Below are 17,238 nucleotides of genomic sequence, written 5' to 3' on the forward strand. Positions count from 1 at the left end.
TTGGATTTTCTGTTTGCACTTAGTCACTTGAAGATGTTTTCTTGTTCATGTTTTTGTTTTTTGTTTGTTGCGGTTGCACCCGATTCAAGAGCCGAACGGCTCACAGGGCTACATCTAATCAATGAACTTGAACTTGATAGTACTATACCGTCCTTCGAGTTTTACGAACGACCGGGTGTTTAAGGTTAACGATTTGTCGTAATATCCGGCTGTATAGCAAATTAAAAACATACAATAAGTTTATTGCGTGAGTTACATGTTTTTTAATGTGTTTTAATATTTTGATTTAAAGCTTTCGCGACTGCAGGGATTCATATTCTTGGTTCTTTCGGTAAAGTCGCGTAGAAGGGAAATAATAAAAATAATATTTTACATTAATATTATTTTATTAATTTAAATATTTTAATTTTACAAGATGAAAAAATATTTAAAAACATTTTTATTTCCCTTCTACGTGACTTTACCGAAAGAACCAAGAATATTTTTTTTCATATTTATGTGTTTTTTTAATTTAAATCTAGGGCCCCCTTTATAACATCGTATCTTCCAGGACCCACACTATAACTTCATGCGGCGCTGCTCGGAGGAGGATGATTTCGTCACCAATATCACCTACAACACACAACACAGGTGGGTACGTGTGTGTGTGTGTGTGGGTGGTTTTTATCGTCTGTTTGGATGTTGGTTAGGGGTTAGATCGCGTAAATTTACGTTGACGCATCTTCCAAGATCCACGCTTTACGCGATCGAAATATAAACCTCTCCAAAACAAAACATCCCCCTCCCCAACTTTATCGTGAGAGCACTCTCATTTCCTTAGCATGCAAAGTAAGGCCCTTGAGTGCCTGAAATGGTGAGTGGCTGAAATGTGACGCGTTTCAAATGGGAGTGGCTTCCAAAGTATATAAGCGTTGGTGCGTTTTGGGTTTTTCTCTGTGTGTGTGAGCGCGTGCGTGTGTGCATCAGATCATCACCACCACCATCATCATCATCACCATCATCACCATCACCACCATCATCATCATCATACCACGCAGCACACTCGGACCGAGCGCTATTAATGCATTGTGCTCAGCCACAGGACAACACACACACACAACAACACAACAACACAACAACAAACACACACACGCACGCGCGTGCACACACACACACGCACGCGCGCGCGCGCAGGCGACGCTGTTTGTTGTTGACTGTTGCACTTCTTAAGTGCAACAGTTAACAACAACAACAACCACAACCACTCTGACACATGCGGGCAGACAGTGGTGGTGTTGGTGGTGGTGGTGTGTGCCGAGTGTTGCCACAGCTGTGAGCCAAGCGATCAATTGGCTCCCTCCACACTCACACACATCCCATTCATCCCACACCACACATCCCACACCACACATCCCACACCACACATCCCACACCACACATCCCACACCACACATCCCACACATCCCAACGCATCCCACGGCTCCCAACACAGGCGTGCCACCGGGACACCCCAAGCCTGCATCCGAGAAGAGACACGGAGCAGAGCAAAATGGCTTCGAAGTCAACTTGGAGTGATGCCTCCTTTGTCGAAAGTGGCGTCAGCGGCCGAAACAACAGCACCAGTAGCAGCACCAGTAGCACCAGTAGCGATGGATCTGGCTCAGAGTTGCCACTCGTGTCAATCAAATCCGTAGCTTGCACCACCACCACGGCCACCACCACCACCACCAAGAGGCTGGTGGTGGTCGCTCTGACCCTCGTGCTGCTGCAACTGCTCGCGACCGCCAGTTTCGTTGGCTACTTCACGCTCTCCCTGCAGAAGGTGAGTGACCTTGAACGTCGTTCGCGAAGCGCGTAGCCAACCGTGGCTGTGTGTGTGTGTGTGCGTGTTGAGCCTCTTGTGTGAAGTCAAAACGTCGACCACTGGGGGAGAGACAAAGGCGGCCGGGCGTGGTGCCGGTCACCCACCCCCTCTGTGTGTGTCACAGTGCCGGCTTGCAGAGGGGCTGACAACCACTTGCCCCGAAAGTCTGTTAGAGGCTACACGGGGGACCTTTGTCTGTGTGTCTATAGCTGCTACTCACTACTCACAGCACTTGCCCCGAAAGTCTGTTAGAGGCTACACGGGGGACCTTTGCCTGTGTGTCTATAGCTGCTACTCGCTACTCACAGCACTTTGCCCTGAAAGTCTGTTAGAGGCTACACGGGGGACCTTTGCCTGTGTGTCTATAGCTGCTACTCGCTACTCACAGCACTTGCCCCGAAAGTCTGTTAGAGGCTACACGGGGGACCTTTGTCTGTGTGTCTATAGCTGCTACTCGCTACTCACAGCACTTGCCCCGAAAGTCTGTTAGAGGCTACACGGGGGACCTTTGTCTGTGTGTCCATAGCTGCTACTCGCTACTAACAGCACTTGCCCCGAAAGTCTGTTAGAGGCTACACGGGGGACCTTTGCCTGTGTGTCTATAGCTGCTACTCGCTACTCACAGCACTTGCCCCGAAAGTCTGTTAGAGGCTACACGGGGGACCTTTGCCTGTGTGTCTATAGCTGCTACTCGCTACTCACAGCACTTTGCCCTGAAAGTCTGTTAGAGGCTACACGGGGGACCTTTGCCTGTGTGTCTATAGCTGCTACTCGCTACTCACAGCACTTTGCCCCGAAAGTCTGTTAGAGGCTACACGGGGGACCTTTGCCTGTGTGTCTATAGCTGCTACTCGCTACTCACAGCACTTGCCCCGAAAGTCTGTTAGAGGCTACACGGGGGACCTTTGTCTTTGTCAACACCAGCGATGATGATCAAGATAGGGGAGAGAGATAGGGGAGAGAGAGGGGAGAGACTTTGAGACTTTTAAACAACTTTTATTGCCGCCAGCAGCAGCAACAACACTGGAGGCGATTCCGATACGAAAAAACGCACAAAGTCACCAGCAACACAAATGAACAATCGCTATAAATCCACGCGGCTGTGGCACTAAATGCACCGCGCACAACACGAAAGAAAAGTCAAGTGGTGGTGCTGGTGGTGGCGGTGGTGGTTGTGATGGTGGTGGTGGTGGTGGCGGTGGTGCTGGTGGTGGCGGTGGTGGTGGTGCTGGTGGTTGTGATGGTGGTGGAAGTGGTGGTGGTGGAGGTGGTAGAAGTGGTGGTGGTGGAAGTGGTGGAGGTGGTGGTGGAGGTGGTGGAAGTGGTGGAGGTGGTGGTGGAGGTGGTGGAAGTGGTGGAGGTGGTGGTGGAGGTGGTGGAAGTGGTGGAGGTGGTTGAAGTGGTGGTGGAAGTGGTGGAGGTGGTAGTGGAGGTGGTGGAAGTGGTGAAGGTGGTTGAAGTGGTGTTGGAGATGGTGGTGGAGGTGGATGAAGTGGTGGTGGAGATGGTGGTGGAGGTGGTGGTGGAGGTGGTGGTGGTGGAAGTGGTGGTAGTGGAGGTGGTGGAAGTGGTGGAGGTGGTTGAAGTGGTGTTGGAGATGGTGGTGGAGGTGGATGAAGTGGTGGTGGAGATGGTGGTGGAGGTGGTGGTGAAGGTGGTGGTGGTGGTGGTGGCAGTGGTGGTGGTCATCGCGCACGCCACGGTGACGAGCGAGCGCTTCATCAGAAGGTGAACACCACGAGGGTGCCGTCCACGCTGGTACATAGAGGGGCTTGTCCGGCCCCCCAGCGTTCGAAGAAGACGTGCACATCACCGACACGTGTGTGGTACGTGGCGTGCTCCAGCCGGAGCCGCGCCTTGAGCAGGCCCCTGAACACTGGAAGCAGCACAGAGCGGCCGTCAGTGTCACTTTGCAGCATCTTTCTCATCGTTTTGAGGTCACGGCGCTTGTTAGCCAGGCAAGAGGCCCCCCACCCCACCCACAGTTTCCTGAAGATGGAGCGAATGGATTTGCTGGGTCAGGACTGTTGCTGGGCCCAATGGAATGTTTAGATTTTGTTGTGTTGCATGTCTATGTAAGGTCGTGGCGTCTCTCTCTCTCGTATCATCTCTCATAGGAGAGATGATACGAGAGATAGGAGTGAGGAGAGAGATAGGAGTGAGGAGAGAGATAGGAGAGAGATAGGAGAGAGATAGGAGTGAGAGAAAAAAAAGAGAGAGATTGAGAGGGAACGAGAGAGAGTGGGGGGGGGGGGGCACACAGTAAATATTTTGTGAAATATTTAATTTAAAAAGGGGGTGGGGGAGGGGGCACATAAAGCAAAACATTGAAAAAAAAAGAAAAAAATTATGAACGAAGCAAAGTGCTGACTACACCGAAAATAAAAAAAGAGAGATAGAAAAGAGAGTTAGGAGAGAGATAGGAGAGAGAGTTAGGAGAGAGATAGGAGAGAGAGAGAGAGTTAGGAGAAAGATAGGAGAGAGAGATAGGAGAGAGATAGGAGAGAGATAGTTAGGAGAGAGAGATAGGAGAGAGATAGGAGAGAGAGTTAGGAGAGAGATAGGAGAGAGATAGATAGGAGAGAGATAGTTAGGAGAGAGAGATAGGAGAGAGATAGGAGAGAGAGAGTTAGGAGAGAGATAGGAGAGAGAGTTAGGAGAGAGAGATAGGAGAGAGAGTTAGGAGAGAGATAGGAGAGAGAGTTAGGAGAGAGATAGGAGAGAGAGACGCCACTACCATACATAGACATGCAACACACCAGAGTCTAAACATTCGTTACTGGCCCAGCAATAGGCGTGGGGCCTTCTTCTGCCAATTGTGGCGTTTGCCTCGGAGCCAAACGTGCTAATGTGTGTGTGTGTGCTGGACTTCTTTAGCACCGTACGTAGCCACCCACCAATGAGATTGGTCAACAACAGCAACAACAACATTTATTTAATAATGAATGAACTCGCGACGTCTTCGCCTGCACGGTAACCACGCCACTGGAACTTTTTCAAGTTTCAAGTTTTATTTAGTTGGTAATGCCCCGTGAGCCATGCGGCTCTTAAGTCTGGTGCAACCACAACAACCACAACAAACACAACAACCACAACAAACAAGAATACGAACAGAGAAACATCTTAAAGTGACGACGCGCAAACAGAAACATCCTGGAATAATTCAAGATTTGAAGCTTTCGTGACTGCAAGGATTCATACTCTTAGGTTTTTTCGGTAAAGTCACCAAATAGGTAAAAAAATTGTGTTGCTTCCGAAACGTCGTGAATTTTTATAATTTTTTAATTTTTAATTTGTTTTATTTTACTTTTATTAATTTTAATTTTTTACCTACGTGAATTTACCGAAAAAAAACCTAAGAGTATGAATCCTGGAATAAACCAAAAAATATTTTTTTAAAAACAGTATTCAAACCTCACACTAGCTGCCCCCAAAACCCCCTTGCCCGAAAGGGTTCGATAAAGGGGATACGCCAAGGGGGTGGAGGGGATGGAGGGGGTGGTGGTGGTGGGGGGGGGGTCCTTTGTGCAGAGGGGAGCATTCAAACTTAAATGTCGCGAATGAGGAAGTTGGCTGTATTGTTCAACTCAAAAGTCGCTTCGCTCAGACCTGGGGATTTCCAGGGCAGTCAAAACTCGTAAACACCGCAGTGGTGGGGGGTGAGGGGGGTTAGGGGGTGTGTGAGTGGGTGGGGGGGGTGGGTGAGCGAGGGGACGGGTGAGTGAGTGGGTGGGTGAGTGGTTGAGTGGGTGGGTGAGTGGTTGAGTGGGTGGGTGAGTGGTTGAGTGAGTGGGTGGGTGGTTGAGTGGGTGGGTGGGTGGTTGAGTGGGTGGGTGAGTGGGTGGGTGGGTGGATGAGGGGGTGGGCGAGGGGGTGGGTGAGGGGGTGGGGGGTGAGTGAGGGGGTGGGGGGAGCGAGGGGGCGGGCGAGTGAGGGGTGGGTGAGTGGTTGAGTGGGTGGGTGAGTGGTTGAGTGGGTGGGTGAGTGGTTCAGTGGGTGGGTGAGTGAGTGGGTGAGTCAGTGGGTGAGTGAGTGGGTGGGTGGGTGGATGAGGGGGTGGGCGAGGGGGGAGTGAGTGAGGGGTGGGTGTGTGATTGCATCATTGTCTCTGTGTGTGCTACGAACCCCGAGGCAGAAACGAGACGAGTTCGACTCCCGGCACTGCACAAAACTTGCCCTGACAGCCTGGTAGAGGTTACACGGGGACCTTTATCTGTGTGTCTATAAGTGCTGCTGCTACTCGCAGCACTTGCCCCCACAGCCTGTTAGAAGCTACACGGGGGACCTTTGTCTGTGTGTCTATAGGTGCTGCTCGCTACCAACAGCACTTGCCCCCACAGCCTGTTAGAGGCTACACGGGGGACCTTTATCTGTGTGTCTATAAGTGCTGCTGCTACTCGCAGCACTTGCCCCCACAGCCTGTTAGAGGCTACACGGGGGATCTTTGTCTCTATTGGGGCGAGGTCCCAGAATGCACTCACACGGGCATTGTCCTTGTGCTGTTCGTCTTTGAGGCTTTGCCCCCCTCTGGCCTGACACTGCTGCTGAGACTGGGTCATCAAGACGGCGGCTGCAATCATCTGGTGTAGACCGGTCCGTTTCAAAGACGATGCCCAAATATTATCATCATCATCATCATCTTCGTCAGAGCAATGTTTTTTGCATGTTCACAAGTTCAGTTTCATGTATTTGGTGTAGCCCTGTGAGCCATGCGGCTCTTGAATCGGGTGCAACCGCAACAGACAAACACGTGAACAAAGAAACATCTTAAAGTGAGGACGACGCAACAGGGAAATCCAGGAAAAAGCAGCAACGTCTTCCAGAAAAAAGCACAGCGTTTCAACGCTGCGTGCAAAAAAGTCCCAGTGGGATGCAAGTCAAACAATAACAACCGTAAGATAATTTCGATTTAAAGCTTTCGTGACTGCAGGGATTCATCTTCTTGGTTCTTTCGGTAAAGTCGTCACGTAGAAGGGAGATAATAATTTAATAATAAAAATAAAACGTAATAAAATAATACAATTGTATTATTTTATTATGTTCTATTTTTATTCTCGGTAAAGTCACGTAGAAGGGAGATAATAAAATAAATAATAAAAATAAAACAATAAAATAATACAATTGTATTTTTTTATTATGTTCTATTTTTATTATTTTATTATCTCCCTTCTACGTGACTTTACCGAAAGAACCAAGAAGATGGATCGTAAGCCAATTTAGATTAAAGTTACCAGTCTAACTCTGTACTACAACAAACAAACGTGGCTAAACCAAAACGTTTTCGAAATCACCAAAACAAAGCGACAAAAAACAATGTAACAACAACGATCACAGGAACCGTGATTAAAATTTAACAATAAATCAGACTCTGTCTCCCCGACAGACCTGTTCTTCACCTGAGGACGGCTGCTTGCGTTGTGGCCGAAACGTCGTGAGAATTATTTTATTATTTTATTATTTTATTATCTCCCTTCTACGTGACTTTACCGAAAGAACCAAGAAGATGAATCCCTGCAGTCACGAAAGCTTTAAATCGAAAAATAAATCCATAACACGTACGACCACACTTTGCAGGCCATCGCTGGCAGCATGAGTCACTCCATAAGAGCACGAGTATCAATCAGTAGGAGTATCACAAATGTATCAATGCACTTTTAAAGATCAGCACACACGAGTACCGTGTGTGATTAACGCAAAACTTGATTCCACGCAAGAACCATATCATATTTCGATTTAAAGCTTTCGTGACTGCAGGGATTCATCTGCTTGGTTCTTTCGGTAAAGTCACATCGAAGGGAAATAATAAAAGAATAAAAATACAACTTATTAATATAAAAACATGATATAATAAAAAAATAAAATAAAATATTATAATAATATAATAAAATAAAACAATAATATAATAATATTATATTTAGATTTAAAGCTTTCGTGACTGCAGGGATTCATCTGCTTGGTTCTTTCGGTAAAGTCACGTAGAAGGGAAATAATAAAATAAATAAAATAAAACATAATAAAATTATTCTCACGACGTTTCGGCCACAACGCAAGCAGCCGTCCTCAGGTGAAGAACAGGTCTGTCTTCAACGCGTTGATTCTACCTGTTCTTCACCTGAGGACGGCTGCTTGCATTGTGGCCGAAACGTCGTGAGAATTATTTGATTATGTTTTATTTTATTATTTTATTATTTCCCTTCTACGTGACTTTACCGAAAGAACCAAGAAGAAGCATATCAGCTGTTTGCGGTCGGAACATCTTCACTGGCGCCTTTTGCGAAACCTATTTTTACGTTTTCAAACTTTGGTGCGAGCGAAAATGCACATGCAGCTCTATGTCCTGGATGAGTGCAGTCGCACATAATGGAGTGGGTGCGGACCGTGATGATAATTATACAAATGTCAGACTATTCATGTATATACTGCACGAGGAATCCAATAAGCTACAGAGCTATTCCTGTCACTGATGTCCCAGTCAGGGGCCACAGGGTAAGAACGTAACGACAACAACACGATTAGACGGTAGTGCAAAGTACATGAAAGGTCAACACAAGTCACCCAGACACACACAAACAATACATCACTAAACCATCCCACATCCTACCAGGCAAAGTCCCACCGAGGGTATGAACACATTTTTTCTAGATTTGAAGCTTTCGTGGCTGCAACTATTAATATTCTTAGGTTTTTTTTTTAAATTTAATAAAAGTTAATAAAAAATTAATTTTTTCATTTTACTTTTAATAATTTTGATTTTTTTACCTACGTGACTTTACCGAAAAAACCTAAGAATATGAACACATTTGTTCAGAAGCGATCTGGCCACCAAAAATGACAGTTCAGCAAAAGTGGCCACCATCAATCAATTGGAACCATTTATGAGCAGTCAAAAATAATCTCAATAATCTCAACGCGTGACTGTTGATTCTAAACGTGGAGGGATAAACCGGAGGACCCGGAGAACAAAAATCCACGCGACCACGAGGAGAGAGACACGCAGACTGCAAATATACAGCAGCAGCAGCAGGCGTCGTAAGGGGGTCAGGATCGAACCCACGACTTCCTGCACACCAGGCGAGGTAGTCAACATCTCCTAGCCACCGTGGTGATGATGAGTGAGAGAGAGACTCAGACTCCAAATATACAGCAGGCGTCAGGGGTCGAGATCGAACCCACGACCTCCTGTAGACCAGGCGAGGTAGTTAACATCTCCTAGCCACCGTGATGATGATGATGAGAGAGAGAGACACGCAAACTACAAATATACAGCAGCAGGCATCGTCAGGATCTAACCCACGACATCCTGTAGACCAGGCGAGGTAGTCAACATCTCCTAGCCACCGTGATGATGAGAAGGAGAGACACACGCAGACACCTGATGAAGTAAAGCATCTTGGCACAACAACACACACACACAGAGATAAACGTGTAAAACAGACGACGACATATGCGGTGGGACACCTACGGTTTATCTGCCCTTGGATCGTGGTGGTGGTGATGATTTGTTAACATGCCTCGCACTTTTTTCTGTAATTCCGACACGTAGGTGCGTCAGGAATCCGCGACGAAGCTGCAAAAATGCCTCTCGTTGACCGACAGCGACGACCTCTTGTGCCAAGAATTCCTCTATTACATGGACAATCATATCGCAAAGGTGAGGGTTCACACCTGCGTACGTGTGTACGTGTGTGCGCACGTGTGTACGTGTGTACGTGTGCGTGTACATGTGTGTGTGTGTTTGTCTGTGCGTGTGCTTGTGTGTCAGTCGACCCGTGGCACCTGCTGGGTCTGCCCCGTGGCCTCCTGCCAGCGGGCGTTCGACACTTCACGTGGCCTCAACGTGCACATGGCCTGGCACAAGCGTCGTGGTGACGTCACCGCCACTTAGTGGCGAATGGCGGTTGTTGTTGTTGTTGTGGGTGTGTAGCGGTTGTGTAGCGGTTAGCGCTATGCTACGAACCCGGCGACCCGGGTTCGATTCCCGCTCACGGCCAACACCGCCAGTGACGATTATCTGAACCGGTCCTGGGCCTCCCCCTAGGTCGACTCAGCCTCAAATGAGTCACCTGGTGCGGTGTGTGGCAGGTGGTGATGTCCATCGACCTCGTGCGTGCCACAGTGGCGGCCTTCATAGACGCTGCTCACGAACAGCACTTGCCCCGACAGCGCGTTAAAGGCTACGCGGGGGATCTTTGTCTTTGTCGATGGTGAATGGTGGTGATGAGTGGGACGGAGGGTTTTAATGTTACGGGCGTCTGTTTGCAGAAATCAAGAGAAATCATGTCAAGCCAACTTGGTGACCCGATTGCAGGTATGTTACATTCTTAATAAACAACAACAACAAAACGATACAAAACTGCATTGAGTTGTAACCAGTGCAGTTTTAATGAGAATAAATGAGACTCGTAATCCAATTTTAAACTCTTTAAAGCTCCCGTCGCTAAGGCGACGTCGACCATTTTGTTTCCCCTATTGGTGGTTGCTACTCATCTCTCTCATATTCCCTCAATTAAAATCTCGTCACGATGACAAGGTCAAGTTAATAATGAACATAAATCTTTGAACGATTTGCTCTGTGCAATAAAAATCGCACACTCTTCAAAGTAATTGCTTAAACATCATCGCTATGGTAACGTCGGCCATTTTGTTCCCATTGCAGTCAAGATGGCCTCCTTTACACACAAATTTACCACGACAAACCCCGTAGATTAACTTTATCGAGTTTAAACATTTGCGTTTCAGTCGCAATCTATGCACGCGTGCACGCACAAAGCTACGGGCCCGAGTGTCTAAATGTAATCACGGGACCTCCCTTGCCGGTATCAAAATATAAGAATAGGTTATCCCCTTTGTGGCAATAACACAGTTGTGTCAAGATGTTAATACACCAAACTGAAACCTTTTGCAAGGAATCATGTCTGCATTAACCACATATAATTGCGGTGAACATGCAACAACAAAAAAACATGCTCCGATAGTATATTCTTACGTCTAAATGTCACCGCGTTTTAAGTTTTTGTTGTTGTTGTTGTTTCCGCCACCACTGTTCGCCTTCAGCTTCGTCGTCGAATCCTGCGTCCCCATTGGGCGGTTTGGGTCACACGGCCTCCAGAAAACGGCCGATCGCTCACGTGACGGGCAAGCAACCGCGGGATGCCACCGTTACGCAACTTCGTGAAGGTGAGGGAGCGACCGTATTACCTGTCAACCCCTCATCATACACTCCTATACACTACACTATACACTACTATACACTACACTATACACTACACAACTACATACCTGTCAACCCCTCATCATACACTACTATACACTACACTATACACTACACTATACACTACACACTACACAACTACATACCTGTAAACCCCTCATCATACACTCCTATACACTACACTATACACTACACTATACACTACACTATACACTACACTATACACTACACAACTACATACCTGTCAACCCCTCATCATACACTCCTATACACTACACTATACACTATACACTACACTATACACTACACAACTACATACCTGTCAACCCCTCATCATACACTCCTATACACTACACTATACACTACACTATACACTACACAACTACATACCTGTCAACCCCTCATCATACACTCCTATACACTACACTATACACTACACTATACACTACACTATACACTACACTATACACTACACTATACACAGCAACGAACACACACGGGGCCTTGGATGCAAGCTTGCCTTTGAAGTTGTGGATATCTATGCAACTCTATAAGATCTTCATGTAATCCTATGCATCTCTACGTAACTCTATATATCGCTATGGAGACATTGATCTCTAACGCTGTCGGTCTCTGTGCAACCCTGCAGATCTTTGTGCAACTCTTTGCATCTTTATGTAACCCTATGGATCTCTATGGAACCCTCTGGATATCTACGCAACTCCATACGTAACTGGAATGCCCCGTTAACTGCTTCTGCTGACGATGGCGACGCCCGGGCTTGGGGTCGCAAGCTGCTCCTCTCAACGTGACCTCCCCAGCTGATGCAACAACAAAGTCCCGGGCCTGACCTGACATACGCAGTCGTGCGCAGGGAACCATGGCGGTTTATCGAACGCATAAAGTTCTGTACTTTCTGAGAAGGGACTAGTGGCAGCTGTAGTAGCAGCATCAACATACTACTCCGCACATTTTGGAGTTTGCGGTGTCTCTCTCCGTGGTGGTCAGCCGTGTTTGTTGTTGTAGCGTTCTTAACCACGTGGCCCCTACTGGGACATCTGTGGCGGCAACAAAAAAAAGATCTTCACAGCCCACCGGATTCCTCCTGCACAGTAACAAATACAGATTCTGATTCTCCCATTGGAAATTTCCCGCCTTCCCACCCCCGACGTGATTGCTACTCTCACCTGGTTGGGGCAGCAGTGGGGCCCATTCACCACCCCGCCCCCCCCCCCCATCTTTTTTTCAATTTTTCAAAAAAAAATTTCCTCCTTCACACGGTTCAGCCGCATCTCAGGGACTACCCCCACCCACCCCCCCACGCCGCTTCACCCCGGTTAACGCGAGCCGCCACGGAGCGTGCCGAGGCCAGGTGGCCCTCGCCAAGTTTTTCCGTTCCGTTCAAACAAGAAGCAAAACTGCGGCACCGATGGGAGAAACCGAACGTACCCGTCGACCCCACCCCATCTCCCACTCCAGGCGAACACCTGCAGAAGCTGCTGGGTGCTCAGAGCGGCAAGGTGCTGTACAGCTGGGAGGAGAAGCTGGGCTCGGTCCACGTGCAGCACATGGACTTCACAGGCGCGACGCTCACGGCCCGGCAGCACGGCTCCTACTACGTCTATGCACAGACCTACTTCCGCTTCAGCACGCGGCAAGGGGACTCGCACAGGTGAGGGACGGCGACCTCCCACCCCCCCCCCCCCCACACCCCTGGCAGCGGGCGGCAGCGCGGCTTCGGCTGGCCGCAGCCACGAAAGGCAAACGTGTCCGTGCGCGCACCCCTCTCCCGTATCGTCATGTCCGTCCGACGTGTTTCTTCGGACCATCTGACTAAAGCCACACATGTCTGTCCGTCCGTTGGTCCGCGCGTCCAGTCCATGCGACGTTTGTCTTCGGAACCGTCTCGCTAAAGCCACACGTCCCTGTCCGTCCGTCCGTTAGTCCGTGCGCCCGTCCATGCGACGATTGTCTTCGGACCGTCCTACTAAATCCACATGTCTCTGTCCGTCTGTTTCTTCGCCCATGCGCCCGTCCATGCGACATTAAGTTTCAAACTGTCTCGCTGAATCCACACGTCTCTGTCCGTTTGTTTGTTTGTCTGCGCCTCCGTCAATGCGACATGAAGTTTCAGACTGTCCTACTAAATCCACACGTCCCTGTCCGTCCGTCTGTTCGTCCGTGCGCCCGTCCACGCGACATTTGTTTCAAACTGTCCTACTAAATCCACACGTCTCTGTCCTTCCGTTTGTTTGTCTGCGCCTCCGTCCATGCGACATTAAGTTTCAGACTGTCTCGCTGAAGCCACACGTCTCTGTCCGTCCATCCGTGCGCTTGCAGGGGCCATCACGAGGCCTCCGGTCCCGCATCCGATTTGTCGGCCCGCCAGCGGCAGGTCCAGACGATGGTGCTCTACCTCTACAAGCGCACAGACCACTACCCCAAGCCCCTGCTGCTCGCCAAAGCGGCACAGACCAAGTGCTGGTCGGCCTCCGCCCAGTACGGCCTCCACTCTGTGCAACTGGGAGGCGTGTTCTCGCTGCGCCGAGGCGACCAGCTCTTCATCGCCGTGTCCGACCCGACGCTCGTCGACTTCGACCCGGAGGCCAGCTTCTTCGGATCCTTCCTCCTCGAGTGACGCGAAGCGGCGGCAAAGAAATGAGTTCGAGGCTGAGCCTAAGCGGGCGCTGTGGTGGTGGTCTCGTTGGGTCTGGTGGTTGGTGGTGGTTGGTGGTGGTGGTGGTGAGGTGGTAGGAGGAAGAGGAGATGGCACCTTGAGAAATCTAAAAACCACCGCCCTCCCCGCCGCCCGCCGCCCGCCGCCCGCAAGTTTCCCATCTTCTGGTGTGAGAGACTCGGTGATGTGGGGTGGAGTGGAGTGGTGTGGGGTGGAGTGGGGTGGTGTGGGGTGAGAGTAGGAGGAAAAGGTGGCACCTTGACTAAGCCAAAACGGCCACACCATCCCCTCCCCGCCGCCCAACCAGGTTACCCATCTTCTGGTGGTAGAGGCCCTTCGGGGTGGAGTGGAGTGGGAGGAGGAGGAAGATGCGGCACCTTGAGAAAGCCAAAAACCGCCACATCCTGCCCTGCCCTGCCCTGTCCTCCCCGCCGCCCAGAGGTTTCCCAACTTGTGGTGGAAGAGCCCCTTCTGGGTGGAGTGGAGTGGAGTGGGAGGAGGAGGAGGAAGATGCGGTACCTTGAGAAAGCCAAAAACCACCACATCCTGCCCTGCCCTGTCCTCCCAGCCGCCCGCCACCCAGAGGCTTCCCAACTTGTGGTGGAAGAGGCCCTTCTGGGTGGGGTGGAGTGGAGTGGAGTGGGAGGAGGAGGAATAGGCGGCACCTTGAGAAAGCCAAAAACCACCACATCCTGCCCTGCCCTGTCCTCCCCGCCACCCAGAGGTTTCCCAACTTCTGGTGGAAGAGGCCCTTCTGGGCGGGGTGGAGTGGAAGGGAGGAGGAGGAAGATGCGGTACCTTGAGAAAGCCACCAATATCTTCACACTCCCTCCTCTCCCCTCGCATCCGCCCACCAGATTTCCCAACTTCTGTTGGAAGAGGCCACGTCATGTTCCGTTGCCAGTAGGCGTCGTCAATCGACCAATCGGGGCGGTGTCGCGATCGATCGATCGATCTGTCGATGGTGGAGGGTGTCGCGATCGATCCATCGATGGTGGAGGGTGTTGTGATCGATCGATGGTGGGTTGGTGTCGCGATAGATCGATGGGGGTGTAGCGAGCGATTGATCAATGGGGTTGTCGCGTTTTGAAAGATCCGGCCCTGCGTCCGAGGGCAGCAGCTGCTGCATCTTCCCATGCAGGTTTTTGGGAGGTACTCTGGGGTGTGGTGTGTGGTGTGGTGTGGATATGCTGTGTGGTGTGGGTATGGTGTCGTGTGTGGTGTGGTGTGGGTATGGTGTGGTGTGTGGTGTGGATGTGGTGTGGGTCTGATGTGGGTGTGGTGTGGTGTGTGGTGTGGGTGTGGTGGTGTGGATATGGTGTGGGTGAGATGTGGGTTGGTGTGGTGTGGGTCTGATGTGGGTGTGGTTTGGGTGAGATGTGAGTTGGTGTGGTGTGGTGTCGGTGTGGTGGTGTGGGTATGGTGTGGCTGTGGTGCCACACCAGGGCGCTACCATCAGAATGGTAGGGGGTCTGCGTGGGGCGGGGGGGGGGCAGCCCCCCTTTTCCCTCCCCCCTCACCCCCCGGCCTTTCTCTCCGCAATGACGTTGACTCTGAACGATCGCTCCGTTTGCGCCGACCCAATGTTATCCGATTACTTTGACTCAATATTTTATATTATCTCCTCCTACCCCCTCCCCCACCACGCTTAACACTAACCGATCTTTTTTGCACTTTAACAAAAACCGAACACAGACAGACAAAGAGGCTCTAACGTTTGGCGAAACGTGCGTGGCACTACTTTTTTAAAAATACATATTTTTTCCGGGTGGGGCGTCGGTTGTCGAGAAACAATATGGCCGACGTGCCACGTGGCCTCGAAGAGCTCCACGTGGCCCTGGGGAGTCGCTCGTACCACGTGATCTTATCGTTTTTTACAGGTGACAAAATGTTCGCCTTTTGGCATAGTCCTCTGGTCTAACAATGCTTGAGACTAGGCTCTAAAGAAAGCTGTCTCTGGTGTTGACCAATCGGATTCAAAGACAATGCATAATATACTACCAGAGCATGTTTTTTATTTTGCATTTTCACCACAAGTACTGTGTGATTAATGCAGACATGATTCCTTGCAAAAGATTTCTATTTTATTGCCAGAAAGGTAAAACCTATTCTTAAATTCTGATAACAAAATGTATATTTCACTGAATGCGCATGTGACACGGTCACGTGCTAAAGAACCAATCGCGTGATTTCTGGAGCCACGATTCTGTTTTTAAAAATCCCGCACCCTATATACAGTCCCAATACATTGTGTTAATGTACGTGACAGTAGGAACGCTGGTTTTAAATGCTTTCGGGATGATATTGGCAGTATAAAATCGAATAATACTGAGAATCATTAAAATGTTATATTTGTTTTTTTCATAATGGTTAGAGGTGGGCATGAAAAGTGAGTTCAAATGAAACTACAAACCATTGGCTTCATGCGTGGAACAATGGCAGGCATAACCTGTAGCAAAACATAGTTTGTCTCTCGACATTCATCGCAAAACTGTATAAAAGTACAGCAGATACACATATATTGGTTTGCTGTTGTTCCACATCCCACCTGACCACGAAGGGTCGTTTCATCAGTCGTCATTGCTCTGTCGGGCAATGATGCTATTAACGACACATTGTATATTTTATAAGCGATCTAACCCCCCCAAAAAACCCTCTATTATGGATAACATCGCAACTACTACTTAATATGCGTTAAACCATCATTGTAACGTTCATTTGAATGGATTCATTGTAAATATAAAACAAATATCTAAATCTGCGGCAATGTTTTTAAACCAGAGACTTGGAATGTCGGCACGGTCTGCATTACGCTAATTTAGGACGCAAAGGTAAACGAATCAGGACTTTTATCTGAGCGTACGTTTTTCTATTTTTTGTGCCCGTGTAAAAATGTGTAATGTGTATAAATATATATTTTTTACGTGCGTGTTCAAATCAAATAAAGGAGTTCAAATGCGACGTTAGCAATCTTTTGTTTTAGATTTTTTCCTTTCCGCTCACGGAGAGAGAGGCCCACTCACCAGATAGCAGGCTTCCTCGGCATCTATCAGAGCTCACGGGGTGGGCCAGACACTAAGGAGTTGGATACCATTGGAACCTAATTTGCCAGTAAAAATATGATCATTGGTTTTTTTTACCCTTTTATCTGGCAACAAAACTGACACCTTTTTTAAAATGAGTCATGTTTACATAGACCACAATACCTGCAGTCATAATGCAAACAAAAAACACAACTCTGATAATGTGCACTGTCCTTGAAGTTGATTGGTCCACACCCGAGACAGCTTTCCTTAGAGCCTAGTCTCACATGGTGTTGGACCAGATGACGCCCATGTGAGACTAGGCTCTAAGAAAAGCTGTCTCGGGTGTGGACCAATCAATTTCAAGGACAGTGTATACATTATCAGAGTTGTGTTTTTTGTTTGCATTCCGACCGCAGGTATTGTGGTCTATGTAAATATGACTCCTTGTAAAAAAGGTGTCAGTTTTGTTGCCAGATAGAAG

At 48.9% G+C, this 17,238-nt stretch overlaps 1 protein-coding gene across 1 annotated transcript; it reads left to right on the top strand.

The window, feature by feature from the left end:
• The first annotated feature begins 947 nt into the window (after window positions 1-947).
• LOC133360918 (tumor necrosis factor ligand superfamily member 10-like) lies at window positions 948-16,692 on the top strand. Its single transcript, XM_061579803.1, has 6 exons — window positions 948-1,801; window positions 9,387-9,494; window positions 10,106-10,151; window positions 10,898-11,020; window positions 12,534-12,726; window positions 13,395-16,692. Exons 1-6 carry the CDS (start codon window positions 1,529-1,531, stop codon window positions 13,690-13,692), a joined length of 1,041 nt encoding a protein of 346 aa, XP_061435787.1. The 5' UTR covers window positions 948-1,528; the 3' UTR covers window positions 13,693-16,692.
• Window positions 16,693-17,238: the final 546 nt, after the last annotated feature.

The sequence above is a fragment of the Lethenteron reissneri genome, chromosome 70 (genome assembly GCF_015708825.2).
Source record: "Lethenteron reissneri isolate LAM-NWPU_2019-01 chromosome 70, ASM1570882v1, whole genome shotgun sequence".
Taxonomy (NCBI): Eukaryota; Metazoa; Chordata; class Hyperoartia; order Petromyzontiformes; family Petromyzontidae; genus Lethenteron; species Lethenteron reissneri.